The sequence below is a fragment of the Oncorhynchus kisutch genome, unplaced genomic scaffold (assembly GCF_002021735.2).
Source record: "Oncorhynchus kisutch isolate 150728-3 unplaced genomic scaffold, Okis_V2 scaffold4046, whole genome shotgun sequence".
Lineage (NCBI taxonomy): Eukaryota > Metazoa > Chordata > Actinopteri > Salmoniformes > Salmonidae > Oncorhynchus > Oncorhynchus kisutch.
The window spans coordinates 155,001-180,000 of record NW_022265991.1 but is presented as its reverse complement, the minus strand read 5'-3'; the positions used below and the strand labels follow the sequence as shown (position 1 = coordinate 180,000).

The 25,000-nt window shown below is 44.2% G+C and overlaps 1 protein-coding gene across 2 annotated transcripts in view; it reads left to right on the top strand.

Annotated features, from left to right (window-relative positions):
• LOC109877220 (pleckstrin homology domain-containing family G member 4B) overlaps window positions 1-25,000 on the top strand; it is a 72,094-nt gene that overhangs the window by 3,385 nt on the left and 43,709 nt on the right. The window contains exons 2-5 of one of the 2 annotated variants that reach the window (XM_031822022.1): window positions 5,344-6,745; window positions 19,502-19,705; window positions 21,581-21,704; window positions 21,972-22,065. In XM_031822022.1, coding sequence (XP_031677882.1) covers window positions 5,560-6,745; window positions 19,502-19,705; window positions 21,581-21,704; window positions 21,972-22,065 — 1,608 coding nt within the window. In that variant the 5' untranslated portion in view covers window positions 5,344-5,559. Of the gene's footprint in view, window positions 1-5,343; window positions 6,746-19,501; window positions 19,706-21,580; window positions 21,705-21,971; window positions 22,066-25,000 lie in introns of those variants that run through there. The other variant, XM_031822023.1, reaches the window with a different exon arrangement.

The following is a 25,000-nucleotide window of genomic DNA, read 5'->3' as shown; positions in this document are numbered from 1 at the left end:
CACAAGTGTAAAGGGATAAAGAATATGTACATAAGGATATATGAATGAGCGATGGTACAGAGCAGCATAGGCAAGATGCAGTAGATGGTATCGAGTACAGTATATACATATGAGATGAGTAATGTAGGGTATGTAAACAAAGTGGCATAGTTAAAGTGGCTAGTGATACATGTATTACATAAAGATGCAGTAGATGATATAGAGTACAGTATATACATATGAGATGAGTAATGTAGGGTACGTAAACATTATATGAACATCACTATCTAAGCCTGGTTAGCCACTGAGAAAAACTCCCCGTGTGTGAGAGGCTTTGTGTCAACAGCAATATGATCAGTCGGCAGGCAACACTGGCTTTTTCAATGCTTTTCATTCACTTTTACAGCAGTTAAGCCAATGGGAAATAGACAAAAAATTGTACACTATTCCCTATTTAGTGCACTACCTTTGACCATAAGGCTCTGGTCAAAAGTAGTGCACTGTACGATATAGTGCCATTTGGGACACAAGCCCTGAGTACTGTTTCTCTACTGTTAAGAGCTTTTTGTACGACAGTGTCATAGTTTGGAGTTTGGGTTGTGGTTGCTTAGTAACCGGGCCTGAACGGGCAGGTTTCGCTAGCCTCCAGGATTCTGAGGAATCAGCTCATTGGAATGACGTTGAAAAGAGAACGATGATTCACTCAAGTGCTATGAAAAGAGGGTGCCTCTCTTTAAAAGTGGAATGTATGTTTGAGCCATTTACACTGCATTCAGGAAGTATTCAGACCTCTGGACTTTTTACACATTTGGTTACGTTACAGCTTTATTCTAAAATGTATTTAAAAATCCTCATCAATCGACAAGCAATACCATAATGACAAAGCCAAAAACAGGTTTTGAGAAATTTTTGCTAATTTAATTTAAAAATTATAAACACTAAAATGTTCAAATCCTGTCGCTGCAGGATTATTTTGCTGTGACAAATTAAGAGCTTACATCTGTGAAGTGTATGTTTAATTCACCTTTATTTAACCAGGTAGACTAGTTGAGAACAAGTTCTCATTTGCAACTGCAACCTGGCCAAGATAAAGCAAAGCAGTTCGACACATACAACAACACAGAGTTACACATGGAATAAACAAAACATACAGTCAATAATACAGTAGAACAAAAGAAAACAAAAAGTCTATATACAGTGAGTGCAAATGAGGTAAGGGAATTAGGCAATAAATAGGCCATGGTGGCGAAGTAAATACAATATAGCAATTAAACACTGGAATGGTAGATGTGCAGAAGATGAATGTGCAAGTAGAGATACTGGGGTGCAAAGGACCAAGATAAATAAATAAATACAGTATGGGGATGAGGAAGATAGATGGGCTGTTTACAGATGGGCTATGTACAGGTGCAGTGATCTGTGAGCTGCTCTGACAGCTGGTGCTTAAAGCTAGTGAGGGGGATATGAGTCTCCAGCTTCAGTGATTTTTGCAGTTCGTTCCAGTCATTGGCAGCAGAGAACTGGAAGGAAAGGCAACCAAAGGAGGAATTGGCTTTGGGGGTGAACAGTGAGATATACCTGCTGGAGCGCTTGCTACGAGTGGGTGCTGCTATGGTGACCAGCGAGCTGAGATAAGGCGGGGCTTTACCTAGCAGAGACTTGTAGATAACCTGTAGCCAGTGGGTTTAGTGACGAGTATGAAGCGAGGGCCAACCAACGAGAGCGTTCAGGTCGCAGTGGTAGTGTATGGGGCTTGGGTGACAAAAGGATGGCACTGTGATAGACTGCATCCAATTTGTTGAGTAGAGTGTTGGAGGCTATTTTATAGATGACATCGCCGAAGTCGAGGATCGGTAGGATGGTCAGTTTTACGAGGGTATGTTTGGCAGCATGAGTGAAGAAGGCTTTGTTGCGATATAGGAAGCCAATTCTAGATTTAATTTTGGATTGGAGATGCTTAATGTGAGTCTGGAAGGAGAGTTTACAGTCTAACCAGACACCTAGGTATTTGTAGTTGTCCACATATTCAGTCAGAGCCGTCCAGAGTAGTGATGCTAGACAAGCGGGCAGGTGCGGGCAGTGATCGATTGAATAGCATGCATTTAGTTTTACTTGCATTTAAGAGCAGTTGGAGGCCACAGAAGGAGAGTTGTATGGCATTGAAGCTCATCTGGAGGTTAGTTAGCACAGTGTCCAAAGAGGGGCCAGAAGTATACAGAATGGTGTTGTCTGCGTAGAGGTGGATCAGAGAATCACCAGCAGCAAGACGAACATCATTGATATGTACAGAAAAGAGAGTCGGCCCGATAATTGAACCCTGTGGCACCCCCATAGAGACTGCCAGAGGTCCGGACAACAGGCCCTCCGATTTGAAACACTGAACTCTATCAGAGAAGTAGTTGGTAAACCAGGCGAGGCAATCATTTGAGAAAACAAGGCTGTCGAGTCTGCCAAATAAGAATGTGGTGATTGACAGAGTCGAAAGCCTTGACCAGGTCGATGAATACGGCTGCACAGTAATGTCTCTTATCAATGGCGGTTAGGATATCGTTTAGGACCTTGAGTGTGGCTGAGGTGCACTCATGACCAGCTCTGAAACCAGACTGCATAGCGGAGAAGGTACGGTGGGATTTGAAATTGTTGGTAATCTGTTTGTTATCTTGGCTTTCGAAGACCTTAGAAAGGCAGGGTAGGATAGATATAAGTCTGTAGCAGTTTGGGTCTAGAGTGTCACCCCCTTTGAAGAGGGGGATGACTGCGACAGCTTTCCAATCTTTGGGAATCTCAGACAATACGAAAGAGAAGTTGAACAAGCTAGTAATAGGGGTTGCAACAATTTCGGCAGAAAGAGAGGGTCCAGATTGTCTAGCCCAGCTGATTTGTAAGGGTCCAGATATTGCAGCTCTTTCAGAACATCCGCTATCTGGATTTGGGTGAAGAAGGTGGGGGCTTGGGCGGGTTGCTGTGGAGGGTGCCGGGCAGTTGACCGGGGTAGGGGTAGCCAGGTGGAAAGCATGGCCAGCCGTAGAGAAATGCTTCTTGAAATTCTAAATTATTGTGGATTTATCGGTGGTGACAGTGTGTCCTAGCCTCAGAGCAGTCGGCAGCTGGGAGGAGGTTCTCTTATTCTCCATGGACTTTACAGTGTCCCAGAACTTTTTGGAGTTTGTGCTACAGGATGCAAATTTCTGTTTGAAAAAGCTAGCCTTAGCTTTCCTAACTGCCTGTGTATATTTGTTCCTAACTTCCCTGAAAAGTTGCATATCACGGGGGCTATTCGATGCTAATGCAGAACGCCACAGGATGTTTTTGTGCTGGACAAGGGCAGACAGGTCTGGAGTGAACCAAGGACTATATCTGTTCCTGGTTCTACATTTTTTGAACGGAATGTTTATTTAAGATGGTGAGGAAGTTACTTTTAAAGAATGACCAGGCATCCTCTACTGACAGGATGAGGTCAATGTCATTCCAGGATACCCCGACCAGGTCAATTAGAAAGGCCTGCTCTCAGAAGTGTTTTAGGGAGCGTTTGACAGTGATGAGGAGTGGTCATTTGATTGCAGACCCATTATGGATGCAGGCAATGAGGCAGTGATCGCTGAGATCTTGATTGAAAACAGCAGAGGTGTATTTGGAGGGCGAGTTAGTTAGGATGAGGGTGCCCGTGTTTACGGATTTGGGGTTGTACCTGGTAGGTTCATTGATAATTTGTGTGAGATTGAGGGCATCAAGCTTAGATTGTAGGATGGCCGGGGTGTTAAGCATGTCCCAGTTTAGGTCACCTAGTAGCATGAGCTCAGAAGATAGATGGGTGGCAATCAATTCACATATGGTGTTGAGGGCACAGCTGGGGGCAGAGGGTGGTCTATAGCAAGCGGCAATGGTGAGAGACTTGTTTCTGGAAAGGTGATTTTTTAGAAGTAGAAGCTTGAATTGTTTGGGTACAGACCTGGATAGTAAGACATAATATCTTTGCAGTAGATGCAACACCGCCCCCTTTGACAGTTCTATCTTGGCGGAAAATGTTATAGTTAGGGATGGAGATTTCAGGGCTTTTGGTGGTTTTCCTAAGCCAGGATTCAGACATGGCTAAGACATCCGGGTTGGCAGAGTGTGCTAAAGCAGTGAGTAAAACAATCTTAGGGAGTAGGCTTCTAATGTTAACATGCATGAAACCAAGGCTATTACGGTTACAGAAGTCAACAAATGAGAGCACCTGGGGAGTGGGAATGGAGCTAGGCACTGCAGGATCTGGATTAACCTCTACATCACCAGAGGAACAGAGGAGAAGTAGGATAAGGGTTTGGCTAAAGGCTAAACGAACTCGCTGTCTAGCACGTTCCGAACAGAGAGTAAAAGGGGCAGGTTTCTGGGCACGATAGCATAGATTCAATGCATAGTGTACAGTCAAGGGTAAGGTAGGATGTGAGTACCTTGGAGGTAAACCTAGGCATTGAGTAATGATGAGAGAGATATAGTCTCTAGAGACGTTTAAACCAGGTGATGTCATTGCATATGTAGGAGGTAGAACAACATGGTTGGTTAAGGCATATTGAGCAGGACTAGAGGCTCTATAGTGAAATAAGACAGTAATCACTAACCAGGACAGTAATGGATGAGGCATATTGATATTAGAGAGAGGCATGCGTAGCCAAGTGATCATGTGGGTCCAGTGAGTGGTTGGGCTGGCTGGAGACACGGTGATTCAGACAGTTAGCAGTCCATCTCTCTATACCTGGTGCAGCCCTGTGGTTTCACCCTGCTCCAGTCTCTCTAATCTGTTGTCCATCTCTCTATACCTGGTGCAGCCCTGTGGTTTCACCCTGCTCCAGTCTCTCTAATCTGTTGTCCATCTCTCTATACCTGGTGCAGCCCTGTGGTTTCACCCTGCTCCAGTCTCTCTAATCTGTTGTCCATCTCTCTATACCTGGTGCAGCCCTGTGGTTTCACCCTGCTCCAGTCTCTCTAATCTGTTGTCCATCTCTCTATACCTGGTGCAGCCCTGTGGTTTCACACTGCTCCAGATAATCTACAGATGTAGGGTCATCATTTGATCACTCTTTCGTTGCTGATAATTTTCCTGATTTACCTAAATTTGCTGAAAAACCCACACTAACACATGGTTTTATTAACAGTATTGCATTTTAAATGTAACCTACTTTTGGCCAGCTAATAGCCTAACCAACGATCAAGCAACATTATGGGCTAAACTTTCAAATCCTGTTGCTTCAGGATTCTTTTGCTGTGACAAATTAAGAGCTTACATCTGTAAAGTGTATGTACGTGTATATCAGAGGAGTTGGATACAGCAGAAGACACATTTCAGTCTGGTATGGGTTAATAAAGTATTGTCTTCCTCTACAGGTGCGTTTCCACGGCCGGCTGTTCTATCATGAGGGTTGGCCCTTCTGCATCAACGAGAAGGTGGTCTTACAGCTCGCCCCGCTCCATAAGGTCCGTCTGAAGCAGGGAGACTTCTACCTACAGGTGGTTCCTCTGGGCCGCAAGGCTGCCAAGCTGGTCATAAAATGTCTGTCGGCCAGTGGCCAGGCCATCGCAGAGATCCCCATCCCGGAGAGCATGTACGGCAGCGTCTTCACCGCTGACTTCCTGCAGAATGTGACGCGCGAGCGCAACCTCCATCCGCTGCAGAACTGGTTGCTCACCACCGGCACCGTCGTGTTCCGGACGCCGTGGAAGAACGTGGTGAATCCTCTGTTCGTCAGCAGCACGGCAGACACCATCATGCAGACGCGGGGCGACAGCACGGGCTTCCGTGGCCAGCTCAGCGCCTGCAGTACCAGTGGATCCACAGGGACCCTGGACTCCCACCGCAGCTCCCACGAATCACTACACTCCCAGGGGGCAGACTCTACCTTCTCAGAGCCTGCTATCCTGAGCAGGCGGGTACATGTAATGGACCCCAGCAGCACTAGTTGCAGGTCCCAACAGGATCCCAACCCGGGACTTCACCGGATGGAGAACCACAACCAGAACCACAGCCTGAGAGCAGCTCCTGACTCTCACTCCTGCAGCCCACAGACAGACAGGCTGGCTGGGGAGGGTGGTGGTGGTCCGGGGGAGGGCCAGTGGGAGGGGGAGGAGGGCCAGGGTGGGACCAGAGAGAGGACCAGGACCCTGTCGTTCAGCACCGACCTCAGTAACCCCAACCCGCGCCGGCCCCGCCACGCCAGGGACTCTGTGTCCTTCGAGACCCGGAGACTGTTCCGGAAGTCCTACATGGAGGCCCTGCAGAACCCCATGAACCTGGGCTCTAGCTCTGAGTCCATCCTGGAGGAAGGACCAGAGCACAGTCCTGCATTCCCAGGTCTCAGCCCACTCAGCCCCAGAGAAGATGCCTCATCTCCAACTTCGACCCCTGGTACCAGCCCCTCCACCCCCACCACCCAGAGAGAGCAGGGGCTCCGTGGGCTCAGGCTAGGGGGGACCAGGGCATGGCTGGGTGGAGACCCCGACTCCCCCCGACTCTCTCCCAGCATGCCTCTCCTGTACCTCCAGAGGGGTCTGAGGAACGCTGGGGCCCTGGAGACCCGGGCTGAGAGGCGCTCCAAGTCTCTGGAGAGGACTAACAAGGCAGCCCAGGTCAAAGGGCACCGGGCGCGCTCCTCCTCCGGGGGCTCGGCCAGCAGTGGAGTCTTCTCACCAAAGAAGCTGATGAACGGATATGCCCTGCGCTTTGGACGGCTGGACCTGGAGGCTGCCTTCTCCAGCTCAGACAGGAGGAGCAGTGTTAGAGAGGAGACAGGTAGAAAAACCTGATTAGTATAACATGTGACTGATTAGAATAACATGTGGCTGAATAGAATAACAGGTGACTGATTAGAATAACATGTGACTGATTAGAATAACATGTGACTGATTAGAATAACAGGTGGCTAAATAGAATAACAGGTGACTGATTAGAATAGCAATGAACTGATTAGAATAACATGTGACTGATTAGAATAACAGGTGACTGATTAGAATAGCAATGAACTGATTAGAATAACATGTGACTGATTAGAATAGCAATGAACTGATTAGAATAACATGTGACTGATTAGAATAACAGGTGACTGATTAGAATAGCAATGAACTGATTAGAATAACATGTGACTGATTAGAATAACAGGTGACTGATTAGAATAGCAATGAACTGATTAGAATAACATGTGACTGATTAGAATAACAGGTGGCTGAATAGAATAACAGGTGACTGATTAGAATAGCAATGAACTGATTAGAATAACATGTGACTGATTAGAATAACAGGTGGCTGAATAGAATAACAGGTGGCTGATTAGAATAGCAATGAACTGATTAGAATAACATGTGACTGATTAGAATAACAGGTGGCTGAATAGAATAACAGGTGGCTGAATAGAATAACATGTGACTGATTAGAATAACAGGTGGCTGAATAGAATAACAGGTGACTGATTAGAATAGCAATGAACTGATTAGAATAACATGTGACTGATTAGAATAACAGGTGGCTGAATAGAATAACAGGTGGCTGAATAGAATAACATGTGACTGATTAGAATAACAGGTGGCTGAATAGAATAACAGGTGGCTGAATAGAATAACATGTGACTGATTAGAATAACAGGTGGCTGAATAGAATAACAGGTGACTGATTAGAATAGCAATGAACTGATTAGTATAACATGTGACTGATTAGAATAACAGGTGGCTGAATAGAATAACAGGTGACTGATTAGAATAACAGGTGGCTGAATAGAATAACATGTGACTGATTAGAATAACAGGTGGCTGAATAGAATAACAGGTGACTGATTAGAATAGCAATGAACTGATTAGAATAACATGTGACTGATTAGAATAACAGGTGGCTGAATAGAATAACAGGTGGCTGAATAGAATAACATGTGACTGATTAGAATAACAGGTGGCTGAATAGAATAACAGGTGACTGATTAGAATAGCAATGAACTGATTAGAATAACATGTGACTGATTAGAATAACAGGTGACTGATTAGAATAGCAATGAACTGATTAGAATAACATGTGACTGATTAGAATAACAGGTGGCTGATTAGAATAGCAATGAACTGATTAGAATAACATGTGACTGATTAGTATAACATGTGACTGATTAGAATAACGTGACTGATTAGAATAACATGTAACTGATTAGAATAACATGTGACTGATTAGAATAACATGTGACTGATTAGAATAACATGTGACTGATTAGAATAGCATGTAACTGATTAGAATAACAGGTGACTGATTAGAATAGCATGTAACTGATTAGAATAACGTGACTGATTAGAATAACATGTGACTGATTAGAATAACATGTGACTGATTAGAATAACAGGTGACTGATTAGAATAACAGGTGACTGATTAGAATAACATGTGACTGATTAGAATAACAGGTGACTGATTAGAATAGCATGTAACTGATTAGAATAACAGGTGACTGATTAGAATAACAGGTGACTGATTAGAATAGCATGTAACTGATTAGAATAGCATGTAACTGATTAGAATAACATGTAACTGATTAGAATAACATGTGACTGATTAGAATAACATGTGACTGATTATTATAACATGTGACTGATTAGTATAACATGTGACTGATTAGTATAACATGTGACTGATTAGTATAATAGTATAACAGGTGACTGATTAGAATAGCATGTAACTGATTAGAATAACATGTAACTGATTAGAATAACATGTGCCTGATTAGTATAACATGTGACTGATTAGTATAACATGAGACTGATTAGAATAACATGTGACTGATTAGAATAGCATGTAACTGATTAGAATAACATGTGACTGATTAGTATAACATGTGACTGATTAGTACAACATGTGACTGATTAGATAATAGTATACCATGTGACTGATTAGTATACCATGTGACTGATTAGTATAACATGTGACTTATTAGTATAACATGAGACTGATTAGAATAACATGTGACTGATTAGTATAACATGTGACTGATTAGTATAACATGTGACTAATTAGTATAACATGTGACTGATTAGTATAACATGACTGATTAGAATAACATGTAGGGTTTGTCCCACATGGCACCAAAAAGTCTCATAGGTCCGCATGGACTGAAAATTATTATTATAGAGTCTTTGTCAAGGGTATTGTTTTAAACACTGTAGGAGTCAGGTATATAATGATCCCACTTGGGCTGTATAGACCAAGGTTATGGGTTTGACTCCTGGAGTCAGTTATATAATGATCCCACTTGGGCTGTATAGACCAAGGTTATGGGTTTGACTCCAGGAGTCAGGTATATAATGATCCCACTCGGGCTGTATAGACCAAGGTTATGGGTTTGACTCCAGAAGTCAGGTATATAGTGATCCCACTCGGGCTGTATAGACCAAGGTTATGGGTTTGACTCCAGGAGTCAGGTATATAGTGATCCCACTCGGGCTGTATAGACCAAGGTTATGGGTTTGACTCCAGGAGTCAGGTATATAATGATCCCACTTGGGCTGTATAGACCAAGGTTATGGGTTTGACTCCAGGAGTCAGGTATATAGTGATCCCACTCGGGCTGTATAGACCAAGGTTATGGGTTTGACTCCAGGAGTCAGGTATATAGTGATCCCACTTGGGCTGTATAGACCAAGGTTATGGGTTTGACTCCAGGAGTCAGGTATATAATGATCCCACTCGGGCTGTATAGACCAAGGTTATGGGTTTGACTCCAGGAGTCAGGTATATAATGATCCCACTCGGGCTGTATAGACCAAGGTTATGGGTTTGACTCCAGGAGTCAGGTATATAGTGATCCCACTCGGGCTGTATAGACCAAGGTTATGGGTTTGACTCCAGGAGTCAGGTATATAATGATCCCACTCGGGCTGTATAGACCAAGGTTATGGGTTTGACTCCAGGAGTCCGGTACAAGTATTCAGACCCCTTGACTTTTTCCACATTTACAGCTTTAATGTAAAATGTCCTTGTCAATCTCCACACAAGGCCCCACAACGACAAAGCAAAAACACGTATTTAGAACATTTCACAAATGTATTTCTAAATTAAAAGTATTCAGACCCTTTACTCAGTACTTTGTTGAAGCACCTTTGGCAGCGATAACAGCCTCGAGTCTTCTTGGGTATGACGCTACAAGCTTGGCACACCTGTATTTGGGGAGTTTCTCGCATTCTTCTCTGCATGTGCAAAACATTCTTTCTAAAAACCTGTGTTTGCTTTGTCATTATGGGGTATTGTATGTAGATTGATGTGGAAAAAGTCAAGGGGCCTGAATACTTTCCGAAGGCATCTGTATGTAGTGATCCACATGGGCTGCATAGACCAAGGTTATGGGTTTGACTCCTGGAGTCTGGTATGTAGTGATCCCACATGGGCTGCATAGACCAAGGTTATGGGTTTGACTCCTGGAGTCTGGTATGTAGTGATCCACATGGGCTGCATAGACCAAGGTTATGGGTTTGACTCCTGGAGTCTGGTATGTAGTGATCCACATGGGCTGCATAGACCAAGGTTATGGGTTTGACTCCTGGAGTCTGGTATGTAGTGATCCACATGGGCTGCATAGACCAAGGTTATGGGTTTGACTCCTGGAGTCTGGTATGTAGTGATCCACATGGGCTGCATAGACCAAGGTTATGGGTTTGACTCCTGGAGTCTGGTATGTAGTGATCCACATGGGCTGCATAGACCAAGGTTATGGGTTTGACTCCTGGAGTCTGGTATGTAGTGATCCACATGGGCTGCATAGACCAAGGTTATGGGTTTGACTTCTGGAGTCTGGTATGTAGTGATCCACATGGGCTGCATAGACCAAGGTTATGGGTTTGACTCCTGGAGTCTGGTATGTAGTGATCCACATGGGCTGCATAGACCAAGGTTATGGGTTTGACTCCTGGAGTCTGGTATGTAGTGATCCACATGGGCTGCATAGACCAAGGTTATGGGTTTGACTCCTGGAGTCTGGTATGTAGTGATCCACATGGGCTGCATAGACCAAGGTTATGGGTTTGACTCCTGGAGTCTGGTGTGTAGTGATCCACATGGGCTGCATAGACCAAGGTTATGGGTTTGACTCCTGGAGTCTGGTATGTAGTGATCCACATGGGCTGCATAGACCAAGGTTATGGGTTTGACTCCTGGAGTCTGGTATGTAGTGATCCACATGGGCTGCATAGACCAAGGTTATGGGTTTGACTCCTGGAGTCTGGTATGTAGTGATCCACATGGGCTGCATAGACCAAGGTTATGGGTTTGACTCCTGGAGTCTGGTATGTAGTGATCCACATGGGCTGCATAGACCAAGGTTATGGGTTTGACTCCTGGAGTCTGGTATGTAGTGATCCACATGGGCTGCATAGACCAAGGTTATGGGTTTGACTCCTGGAGTCTGGTATGTAGTGATCCACATGGGCTGCATAGACCAAGGTTATGGGTTTGACTCCTGGAGTCTGGTATGTAGTGATCCACATGGGCTGCATAGACCAAGGTTATGGGTTTGACTCCTGGAGTCTGGTATGTAGTGATCCACATGGGCTGCATAGACCAAGGTTATGGGTTTGACTCCTGGAGTCTGGTATGTAGTGATCCACATGGGCTGCATAGACCAAGGTTATGGGTTTGACTCCTGGAGTCTGGTATGTAGTGATCCACATGGGCTGCATAGACCAAGGTTATGGGTTTGACTCCTGGAGTCTGGTATGTAGTGATCCACATGGGCTGCATAGACCAAGGTTATGGGTTTGACTCCTGGAGTCTGGTATGTAGTGATCCACATGGGCTGCATAGACCAAGGTTATGGGTTTGACTCCTGGAGTCTGGTATGTAGTGATCCACATGGGCTGCATAGACCAAGGTTATGGGTTTGACTCCTGGAGTCTGGTGTGTAGTGATCCACATGGGCTGCATAGACCAAGGTTATGGGTTTGACTCCTGGAGTCTGGTATGTAGTGATCCACATGGGCTGCATAGACCAAGGTTATGGGTTTGACTCCTGGAGTCTGGTATGTAGTGATCCACATGGGCTGCATAGACCAAGGTTATGGGTTTGACTCCTGGAGTCTGGTATGTAGTGATCCACATGGGCTGCATAGACCAAGGTTATGGGTTTGACTCCTGGAGTCTGGTATGTAGTGATCCACATGGGCTGCATAGACCAAGGTTATGGGTTTGACTCCTGGAGTCTGGTATGTAGTGATCCACATGGGCTGCATAGACCAAGGTTATGGGTTTGACTCCTGGAGTCTGGTATGTAGTGATCCACATGGGCTGCATAGACCAAGGTTATGGGTTTGACTCCTGGAGTCTGGTATGTAGTGATCCACATGGGCTGCATAGACCAAGGTTATGGGTTTGACTCCTGGAGTCTGGTATGTAGTGATCCACATGGGCTGCATAGACCAAGGTTATGGGTTTGACTCCTGGAGTCTGGTATGTAGTGATCCACATGGGCTGCATAGACCAAGGTTATGGGTTTGACTCCTGGAGTCTGGTATGTAGTGATCCACATTTTATTTTACCTTTATTTAACTAGGCAAGTCAGTTAAGAACAAATTCTTATTTACAATGGCAGCGTACCCCGGCCAAACCTGGACGACGCTGGGACAGTTGTGCGCCGCCCTATGGGACTCCCAATCACGGCTGGATGTGATACGGCCTGGATTCAAACCAGGGACTGTAGTGATGCCTGCTTGGACTAAGATGCTGCATAGACCAAGGTTATGGGCTTGACTTCTGCTTGGGTATATGTATTGATTGAAATAGGAGTGAGGTCAGGTGTACTGATAGCTCAGTTGGTTGGAGCTACACCTTTGTCAAAGGTAAAAGTCCATTCAGTGGGCAAAACTGGTTGACATGAAATTATCATATCAACCATATTTGCCTTTGAAAAGACATATTTTCAACCAGTTTTTCCTTTGAAAACACATCATTTCTACCAGTTTGCATGTTGGTTTTAGAATGTAACATCAACAAAGGCAGTAAAAGTCTAAACCAGACAGCTACGTTTTGTGAGAGTGCGTTGGTGATTAGATTTCTCAACTCAAGCGTTGTCTTCAGTTTGGACAAACACTTTCCCTGGCATTGGGTCCAATAGAGATTGAATCATAACACCGGCTTCTCTCTCACTGTATCAAATGATGTGGCCTCCGGGCTTGAAAACACAGTTTGTTTCCAGACAGGTTTAATGTTGTGGTTTCAGTGAGTAATTATGACCTGCAGTAATAGGGATCTGACATGAGGGTTACAGGCCTGTGTTTGTGTGGACTCACTGTTGATATGAGGAGACAGCTTGTAGTTCTCATGTGCTGATTTTTGGGTAGTGGTGGGGGAGGGGGTTGTGAGTAGATGCGCTTTCATATGTTATTAGACAGGTATGGCCCATCCCTGGAACAGCTCAGACGTGGTGTTGGACACACACACACACACACACACACACACGCACGCACGCACACACACGCACGCACGCACACGCACGCACGCACACGCACGCACACGCACGCACACGCACACGCACACACACACACACACACGCACGCACGCACGCACGCACACACACACGTGCAGGGCAGAAGAGTTGGTTTGTGAAAGTGTTTTATGAAGCACTGCCTCTTCCAGGTATTGAAATGTGGAAAGTGTGTGAGTTGATTTATTTTATTTAACTAGGTAAGTCAGTTAAGAATACATTCTTATTTTCAATGACGGCCTAGGAACAGTGGGTTAACTGCCTGTGCAGGGGCAGAACGACAGATTTGTACCTTGTCAGCTCGGGGGTTTGAACTTGCAACCTTCCGGTTACTCGTCCAACGCTCTAACCACTAGGCTACCCTGCCGGGATACTTTGGGATGTTGGCAACGAGGCCCTTTATCTACTTCCCCAGAGGCAGATGAACTGGTGGATACCATTTGTCATTTTCTATGTTCAGTTCCAATGAAGTTTGAGGTCGTTTTGTGAGCCAATGCTAACTAGCATTAGCGCAATGGCTGGAAGTCTATGTGTATCTGCTAACACTAGTTAACGCAACTACCTCTAACTTCTTCATTGCCAAAATCCGGAAGAGTTCCTTAAACCCTGTGAAATGACAGACTCAGCAGTTCAGTTGATTTAACCCCGTGAAATAACACAGACTCAGCAGTTCTGCCCAGGGATGGTAGGTTTTCCCTGATTGGTAAAAGATAAGACCATGACCATGTGCCCTGAAAAGGAAAATCTCTTGGTCCTATAGATTATAAATACGGCCCAATGAAACATATCATTCCAGAACCCATAACTGTATTTAGTACAACTACCCCACAATGTCAGTATCTCCCTCAACAATGATGGATTTCTGCCTGCCAGGACCTCTTGGCAGAGCAATACAACAGTACCAAGCTGAAGCCCATTTTTACACACTGAAAACATAGAGCCACTGAAAACATAGAGCCACTGAAAACCCAGCTGCACTGAAAACATAGAGCCACTGAAAACATAGAGCCGCTGAAAACCTAGAGCCACTGAAAACCTAGTGCCGCTGAAAACCTAGTGCCGCTGAAAACCTAGTGCCGCTGAAAACCTAGTGCCGCTGAAAACCTAGTGCCGCTGAAAACATAGAGCCACTGAAAACCTAGAGCCACTGAAAACCTAGTGCCGCTGAAAACATAGAGCCACTGAAAACCTAGAGCCACTGAAAACCTAGTGCCACTGAAAACATAGAGCCACTGAAAACCTAGTGCCGCTGAAAACCTAGAGCCACTGAAAACCTAGCGCCGTTGAAAACCTAGAGCCCTTTGAGACCTTGGTGGACAGGAAACCTCAGAGGATCCTGTAACCAACCAGACGTAGGAGGGAAACACACACACACACAGTGGCGCTAGGTTCACACACACACACAGACACACACACACACACAGTGGCGCTAGGTTCACACACACACACACAGACACACACACACACACAGTGGCGCTAGGTTCACACACACACACAGTGGCGCTAGGTTCACACACACAGTGGCGCTAGGTTCACACACAGTGGCGTTCGGTTCACACACACAGTGGCCGCTAGGTTCACACACACAGTGAGATGACCTTCCAGTGAATGTGGGACTGGGCTGTGCTCGACTCTGGTCCCAGACATATGAGTTGCCTCCTGTACAATAGCATTCATTGTGCCCCCCTCCTCCACTGGGCCTGAATGCAGGGGAAAACCCCTTAACCTGTCCTCATGTAAGGTCCATTCACCTGAGTAACATGAGAACCAGTGAACCAACTGACTTTTTTCAGGACTTTATTCTGAAAACAAAACCCTCCCTCACTTTGAGAACGGATGGAATTACGCCCATCCACCATGTGAGATGGTAATGGCTGTGGTGACCATTGCTTCATTTTGTATTTATAGATTTATTATTTCACCTTTATTTAACCAGGTAGGCTAGTTGAGAACAAGTTCTCATTTACAACTGCAACCTGGCCAAGATAAAGCAAAGCAGTGTGACAGAAACAACACAGAGTTACACATGGAATAAACAAGCATACAGTCAATACAAGCATACAGTCAATACAAGCATACAGTCAATACAAGCATACAGTCAATACAAGCATACAGTCAATACAAGCGTACAGTCAATACAAGCGTACGGTCAATACAAGCATACAGTCAATACAAGCGTACAGTCAATGTACAGTCAATACAAGCGTACAGTCAATACAAACGTACAGTCATTCATGTCCCCTTTGTGATTTCAATGCTGTGTACACTCAGTGTATATGTAGGGAATAGGGTACCATTTGGGATGCATCCTATATTTGCTAGTCCAGACCGTTTCGTTCTCCGACAGACAGAAATGTGTGGTTGAAAAATGTGTGGCCAGGTCCTGGCTGCATTGATGGCTTAGAAGGCTGTGAAACGCCGTATACAACCCAGGCTTACACTGGGTACAATGCAGGAGAGGCTTTGCTCTACATTTATAACTTCCTGACAAAACAAAGCAATGTAGGAAGTTTGCTGCAAACAGAATTACTGGCCGCACAGCCACAGCCAGTCACACAGGAAGTACTACATTTAGTGCCTGAGGACAAAAGGGGGCTAGGCTGGGAAGGGAGAGGCTAAGCTGGGAGGGGCTATGATGGGAGGGGAGGGAACAGGCTGGGAGGGGAGGAGAGAGGCTAGGCTGGGAGGAGATAGGCCCAGAGGGGAAGGGCTCAGCTCAGAGGGGAGGGAACAGGCTGGGAGGGGAGGAGATAGGCCCAGAGGGGAAGGGCTCAGCTCAGAGGGGAGGGAACAGGCTGGGAGGGGAGGAGAGAGGCTAGGCTGGGAGGATATAGGCCCAGAGGGGAAGGGCTAGGCTCAGAGGGGAGGGGCAGGAGGAACTGGGAGGGGATGGCTATGCTGGGAAGGGAGAGGCTGGGAGGAGATAGGCTCGGAGGGGATGGGCTAGGCTCGGAGGGGAGGGGCAAGGAGATGCTTGGAGGGACTGGGAGGGGGGGCTATGCTGGGAAGGGAGAGGCTGGGAGGAGATAGGCTCGGAGGGGAGGGGCTCGGCTCAGAGGAGAGGGGCTAGGCTCGGAGGGGATGGGCTAGGACAACACAAGGGGGCCAGTTAGAGATGGTTGTAAACACACTACTCCGCGTCTCATACATGGTTCAGAGACACCCCATCTATACATTCTCTGTCTTCACACATTGACAACTTTGAAGACGTGTGAACAATGGCATTTATGGTCATGTTTTTATGTCCGGGCGTGGCCATATCCTTTGTTGCTTTACTTTCTACCAGGTATTAGATGACCCTGTGGAGGCTGCTGAGGGGAGGACGGCTCATAATAATGTCTGTAATGGAGTGTAATGGAGTGTAATGGCTGGAATGGAGTGTAATGGCTGGAATGGAGTGTAATGTCTGGAATGGAGTGTAATGGAGTGTAATGTCTGGAATGGAGTGTAACGTCTGGAATGGAGTGTAATGTCTGGAATGGAGTGTAATGGCTGGAATGGAGTGTAATGGAGTGTAATGGATGGAATGGAGTGTAATGACTGGAATGGAGTGTAATGGAGTGTAGTGGGTGGAATGGAGTGTAATGGAGTGTAATGTCTGGAATGGAGTGTAATGTCTGGAATGGAGTGTAATGGAGTGTAGTGGCTGGAATGGAGTGTAATGGAGTGTAATGGAGTGTAATGTCTGGAATGGAGTGTAATGGAGTGTAGTGGCTGGAATGGAGTGTAATGCAGTGTAATGTCTGGAATGGAGTGTAATGTCTGGAATGGAGTGTAATGGAGTGTAATGGCTGGAATGGAGTGTAATGGCTGTAATGGAGTGTAATGGAGTGTAATGGAGTGTAATGGAGTGTAATGTCTGGAATGGAGTGTAATGTCTGGAATGGAGTGTAATGGAGTGTAATGGCTGGAATGGAGTGTAATGCAGTGTAATGTCTGGAATGGAGTGTAATGGAGTGGAATGGAGTGGAATGGAGTGGAATGGAGTGTAATGTCTGGAATGGAGTGTAATGGAGTGTAATGGAGGGTAATGGAGTGTAATGTCTGGAATGGAGGGTAATGGAGTGTAATGGCTGGAATGGAGGGTAATGGAGTGTAATGGCTGGAATGGAGGGTAATGGAGTGTAATGGCTGGAATTGGGTGAACACATTCTGTGTTTGATGCCATTCAATTCACTCCATTATTATGAGCCGTCCTCCCCTCAGCAGCCTCCTCTGCCTGAGTGGTAGACGACCATCTTGAAGAGGACTATTCACAATTGAAACCATGAAAACATTTTAAATACAATATGAACCCAGATCTGGGCTGTATATGCTGAGTGTGAGAGCTGCCAGCCTCGTACCCAGCCCCAGCCAGAGGGATAGGAGAAAGGGAGAACATGTGTAAGCTATAACAGTGGTTGGTACCAGTCGGGAACGTCAGGAGCTACATTCCTGTTAGTGGGGCGTTGGGAGTCTGTCTGTGATCCAGAGTTTTATTTTATAGTAGCTGACAGACCTGGGTTCAAATACCATTTGAAATAATTTCACGTATTTTAGCTGGGCTTGAATGAGTTTGCCTAGTGCAAGGGAACCAGTAGAATAGTCCCCGCCCATCTGGCACTCCAGGCAGACTAAAGCAAATGCTACAAGTATTTGAAAGATTTCAGTTAGTATTTGAACCCAGGCCTGGTATCAGTGAGTCAGACGGAACACCTGGTCTCTGCAGTGACTCAGTCTGGAAGAGCAGTCCCTGATTATACATCCCCCCTTCTCTATTTTGCTTTCTCTCTCTCCCTCTCTCCCTCTCTTCCTCTCTCTCTCCCTCTCTCTCCTCTCTCCTCTCTTTCTCTCTCTCTTCCTCTCTCTCTCCCTCTCTCTCTCCCTCTCTCTCTCTCTCTCCCTCTCTCTCTCTCTCTGTCGCTTTCTCTCTCTCTCTCTCTCTCTCTCTCTCTCTCTCTCTCTCTCTCTCTCTCTCTCTCTCTCTCTCTCTCTCTCTCTCTCTCTCTCTCTCTCTCCCTCTCTCTCTCTCTCTCTCTCTCTCTCTCCCTCTCTCTCTCTCTCTCTCTCTCTCTCTCTCTCTCTCTACCTCTCTCCCTCTCTCTCTCTCTCTGTCGCTTTCTCTCTCTCTCTCTCTCTCTCTCTCTCTCCCTCTCTCTCTCTCTCCCTCTCTCCCTCTCTCTCTCTCTCTCTCTCTCTCTCTCTCTCCCTCTCTCTCCTCCTTCTCTCTCTTGGTCCCTCCCTTCCTTCCCTCATTCCCTTCCTTCTCTCCCTCTATCTATCTACCCCTTGTAGGTGTTTTTATCTTTTTCTGGTTTGATTCCTAATTAAAGTAGGTTGAATGATGTTTATAGTGGTTTTAGGTTTATGATGTAAGAGATGTACACATTGAGGTGAAATGATGACCTCTTTCTGTGGTCATTTTGTTGAACAATAAATAGAGTGATTATAATGAATCGGTATTCAGACCGGGGTTTTCATTCCACAGTTTGAACAATAGACACTAACATCAGCACAGGTGCTGAACTTATACCATTTTTAACAACAGCATACTGTCTGAAATGATACCATTTCTAACAACAGCATACTGTCTGAAATGATACCATTTTTAACAACAGCATACTGTCTGAAATTATACCATTTTTAACAACAGCATACTGTCTGAAATTATACCATTTTTAACAGCAGCATACTGTATGAAATGATTTTAACAGTAGCGTACTGTCTGAAATGATTTTAACAGCAGCATACTGTCTGAAATGATTTTAACAGTAGCATACTGTCTGAAATGATACCATTTTTAACAGCAGCATACTGTCTGAAATTATACCATTTTTAACAGCAGCATACTGTCTGAAATGATTTTAACAGTAGCGTACTGTCTGAAATGATTTTAACAGTAGCATACTGTCTGAAATGATACCATTTTTAACAGCAGCATACTGTCTGAAATGATTTTAACAGTAGCGTACTGTCTGAAATGATTTTAACAGCAGCATACTGTCTGAAATTATAACATTTTTAACAGCAGCATACTGTCTGAAATTATACAATTTTTGTCTTGGTTCTCTTTAGTGATCCATGAAGGTGGCACCAGCACTAACCCCAGGCGGCACAGTCAAGATGGAGCACAGTCACACCATCACCCCCCCAAACCTTCTAATGAAGTCCTCATCCAGCTGGCCCCAGCCCCAGGGTCACCCCCTAACTGTCACCTCCCCAACCTGGTGTCAGAGGTCAACCCAGAACTACTGGCCTCTGGGGCCATCATCTTACCTGGTAGGTGACACACACACACACACACACACACACACACACACACGCACACACACACACACACTGGCCTCTGGGGCCATCATCTTACCTGGTAGGTGACACACACTTACCTGGTAAGTGACACACACACACACACACACACACACACACACACACACACACACACACACACACACACACACACACTGGCCTCTAGGGCCATCATACTGTATGAAGTTTACTCCCATGTGACATGTGAAGAGTTTACTGCCATTTGACATATGAAGTGTTTACTGCCATGTGACATGAAGTGTTTACTGCCATGTGACATGAAGTGTTTACAGCCATGTGACATATGAAGTGTTTACAGCCATGTGACATGAAGTGTTTACTGCCATGTGACATGAAGTGTTTACAGCCATGTGACATGAAGTGTTTACTGCCATGTGACATGAAGTGTTTACTGCCATGTGACATGAAGTGTTTACTGCCATGTGACATATGAAGTGTTTACTGCCATGTGACATATGAAGTGTTTACTGCCATTTGACATATGAAGTGTTTACTGCCATGTGACATATGAAGTGTTTACTGCCATGTGACATATGAAGTGTTTACAGCCATGTGACATATGAAGTGTTTACAGCCATGTGACATGAAGTGTTTACTGCCATGTGACATGAAGTGTTTACTGCCATGTGACATATGAAGTGTTTACTGCCATGTGACATATGAAGTGTTTACTGTCATGTGACATATTAAGTGTTTACTGCCATGTGACATATGAAGTGTTTACTGCCATGTGACATATGAAGTGTTTACTGCCATGTGACATATGAAGTGTTTACCTTAATGTGACATATGAAGTGTTTACCTTAATGTGACATATGAAGTGTTTACTGCCATGTGACATATGAAGTTTTTACTGCCATGTGACATATGAAGTGTTTACTGCCATGTGACATATGAAGTGTTTACTGCCATGTGACATATGAAGTGTTTACTGCCATGTGACATATGAAGTGTTTACTGCCATGTGACATATGAAGTGTTTACTGCCATGTGACATATGAAGTGTTTACTGCCATGTGACATATGAAGTGTTTACAGCCATGTGACATATGAAGTGTTTACAGCCATGTGACATGAAGTGTTTACTGCCATGTGACATGAAGTGTTCACTGCCATGTGACATATGAAGTGTTTACTGCCATGTGACATATGAAGTGTTTACTGCCATGTGACATATGAAGTGTTTACTGCCATGTGACATATGAAGTGTTTACTGCCATGTGACATGAAGTGTTTACCTTAATGTGACATATGAAGTGTTTACCTTAATGTGACATATGAAGTGTTTACTGCCATGTGACATATGAAGTGTTTACTGCCATGTGACATATGAAGTGTTTACTGCCATGTGACATATGAAGTGTTTACTGCCATGTGACATATGAAGTGTTTACTGCCATGTGACATATGAAGTGTTTACTGCCATGTAACATATGAAGTGTTTACTGCCATGTGACATATGAAGCTTGGGGCGCATGTTCTCAGTAGGAGTGGGAATGTTCTATGTGGAATAATAGGAGCCTATTAAATGACTCAGACTGGATCAGATGTGTGTAAGAGGAGATGCCATCCTGAACTAAAGCAGTATGTTGAGCTGTGCTGTGGGGCCTGGGATGACGACAAACACTTAACAACAGACAGGTCACTTTCTCCACGTCCCAAATAGCAACCTACAGTGTTCCCTTTGTAGTGCACTACTTTTGAACAGGGCCCATAGGACTTTGGGACTTTATATAGAGATTAGGGTACCATTTGGGAAGCACCCATAAGGTCTACTTGACTATGAGTGAGCGCTGACCCCCCCCCCCCCCCCCCCCTCTCTTCCAGGTAACAGAGACCTCAGCGGGCGGGCGGTGCTGCAGGTGTGCACGCGGGGGAGGGTGTGGGCTGGGGAGAGCTGCACGGCCAAAGACCTCACCTGTCTCCTGGGTTACTACTATTCAACACTAAGGTCTGTCAGACAACCAGCCGCACTCAGGTTTCATCTGCTGAAACCCCATCCAGGCTTTAGTTACTAGATGGTGTTCCTTTTAAGGGGGCAATCTGGGATTCAAACAATAACAAAATAAGGGTTAAATAATATATATATGAAAATAATATATATAATATATAATATATATTATTTAACCCTTATTTTACCAGGTCATTTGACTGAGGGATGACGCAAGGACTAACCATTTCACAAGATCACCCTGATGGGTTTTGTTTCTGGTTTCAGGAGCGAGAGGCGTGACCAAGGCCTTACGGTGCTAGTGGACACCAGGAGACAGCAGCCCAGTTCTGCTCTGTTCTCTTCTCTGTCTGAACTGCAGGTGAGAGCTTTCTAATGACAATACTATTGTCTGCATCCTGAATGGCACCCTGTGTACCCTGTGTACAGTGTAGTGCACTACTTTTGACCATAGGACCCATAGAGCTCTGGTCAAAATTAGTGCACTATAATATAGGGATTAACATGCTATTTGGGACTCAATCATCTCTTCCTGAACTCCAGGTATGAGCTTTCAACGGAAAATAACATGTCATCATAACCACGTCCCACATGAACTATCCTCAGGCGGCTTCTTTACGTCCTCTGATTCTTAACAATGTTTTCATGGTGTTAAGGAATGTTATTTTACTGTCACTACACTCTAGTATTGTACAATAGTAATGTTACAGTATAGTACTATAGTAATGTTATAGTATAGTATAGTACTGTAGTAATGTTATAGTATAGTACTATAGTAATGTTATAGTATAGTATAGTACTGTAGTAATGTTATAGTATAGTACTATAGTAATGTTATAGTATAGTACTATAGTAATGTTATAGTATAGTAATATAGTAATGTTATAGTATAGTATAGTATAGTACTATAGTAATGTTATAGTATAGTACTATAGTAGTGTTATAGTATAGTATAGTATAGTATAGTACTATAGTAATGTTATAGTATAGTACTATAGTAATGGTATAGTATAGTATAGTACTGTAGTAATGTTATAGTATAGTACTATAGTAATGTTATAGTTTAGTATAGTACTGTAGTAATGTTATAGTATAGTACTATAGTAATGTTATAGTATAGTATAGTACTGTAGTAATGTTATAGTATAGTACTATAGTAGTGGTATAGTATAGTATAGGACTACAGTAACGTTATAGTATAGTACTATAGTAATGTTATAGTATAGTATAGTATAGTACTATAGTAATGTTATAGTATAGTACTATAGTAATGTTATAGTATAGTACTGCAGTAATGTTTTAGTATAGCACTATAGTAATGTTATAGTATAATACTATAGTAATGTTATAGTATAGTACTGTAGTTGGCACAGCATATATTTCGTCTTTACTATTGTTTTTCCGTCCCTTTCTTGGTCTGGAGAAGGTTGATTCTGGAGAAGGTTGATTTCTGGAGAAGGTTGATTTCTGGAGAAAGTTGATTTCTGGAGAAGTTGATTTCTGGAGAAGGTTGATTTCTGGAGAAGGTTGATTTCTGGAGAAGGTTGATTTCTGGAGAAGGTTGATTTCTGGAGAAGGTTGATTTCTGGAGAAGGTTGATTTCTGGAGAAAGTTGATTTCTGGAGAAGGTTGATTTCTGGAGAAGGTTGATTTCTGGAGAAGCACTTTGATTTCTGTGTAGTGACTTGGTCCATCACATTTCCCATGCAGAAAGGCTGGGCTTCAGGGCTAGTGGGGAAGACCTGTTCTTACTTGTCTGTTAACACACACACAGACATGCACATACTCCTTTGCCAAAAAAAAGCACAAATTTGCGGTTTTACATGTAAGAAAACTCCAATGTTTGTAAAAAAAAAGTAAATGTAAACAAACACTGTGTAGCCTCAAAACATGGTTACAACTATTTGACATCATAGGTGGTCAGTCCTTGCATCCATAGTCTATGGATTTGAGAGTGGTTGCATTTCTCCAGATCCATCCCTCAACTTTTTACTGTGGCGGTGAGAACACTGTTGGTGATTAAATGAAAGATGGCCGCTTTAAGCACCTTTCATAGAGTTGTAGTGTTATTATGTGGTGCAGTCCTTCAGTTAGAGTTGTAGTGTTATTATGTGGTGCAGTCCTTCAGTTAGAGTTGTAGTGTTATTATGTGGTGCAGTCCTTCAGTTAGAGTTGTAGTGTTATTATGTGGTGCAGTCCTTCAGTTAGAGTTGTAGTGTTATTATGTGGTGCAGTCCTTCAGTTAGAGTTGTAGTGTTATTATGTGGTGCAGTCCTTCAGTTAGAGTTGTAGTGTTATTATGTGGTGCAGTCCTTCAGTTAGAGTTGTAGTGTTATTATGTGGTGCAGTCCTTCAGTTAGAGTTACTTTAGAAGCAAAACTTCTCAAGTTGAGAACAGAATTATTAGTATTAGTTAGTAACCCCAAGGTATTGATGGCAAAACTAAAACCCCAAGGTATTGATGGCAAAACTAAAACCCCAAGGTATTGATGGCAAAACTAAAACCCCAAGGTATTGATGGCAAAACTAAAACCCCAAGGTATTGATGGCAAAACTAAAACCCCAAGGTATTGATCGCAAAACTAAAACCCCAAGGTATTGATGGCAAAACTAAAACCCCAAGGTATTGATGGCAAAACTAAAACCCCAAGGTATTGATGGCAAAACAAAACCCCCAAGGTATTGATGGCAAAACTAAAACCCCAAGGTATTGATGGCAAAACTAAACCCCAAGGTATTGATGGCAAAACAAATCCCCAAGGTATTGATGGCAAAACAAAATCCCCAAGGTATTGATGGCAAAACAAAATCCCCAAGGTATTGATGGCAAAACAAATCCCCAAGGTATTGATGGCAAAACAAAATCCCCAAGGTATTGATGGCAAAACTAAAACCCCAAGGTATTGATGGCAAAACTAAAACCCCAAGGTATTGACGTTTAAACGTGAGAGCAAATTAATTGTAGATTAAATCAAACATTTTTGCAGTGAAATATTTGTTATGATAATGCAATTCAGTAAAACACCTCCCTCTTTCAATGCCATGTTCCCTCTCTTATGTTACCCTGTCCTCTCCTTATGTTACCCTGGCCTCACCTGGCCTCTCCTTATGTTACCCTGGCCTCACCTGGCCTCTCCTTATGTTACCCTGGCCTCTCCTTATGTTACCCTGGCCTCTCCTTATGTTACCCTGGCCTCTCCTTATGTTACCCTGGCCTCTCCTTATGTTACCCTGGCCTCTCCTTATGTTACCCTGGCCTCTCCTTATGTTATCCTGGCCTCTCCTTATGTTACCCT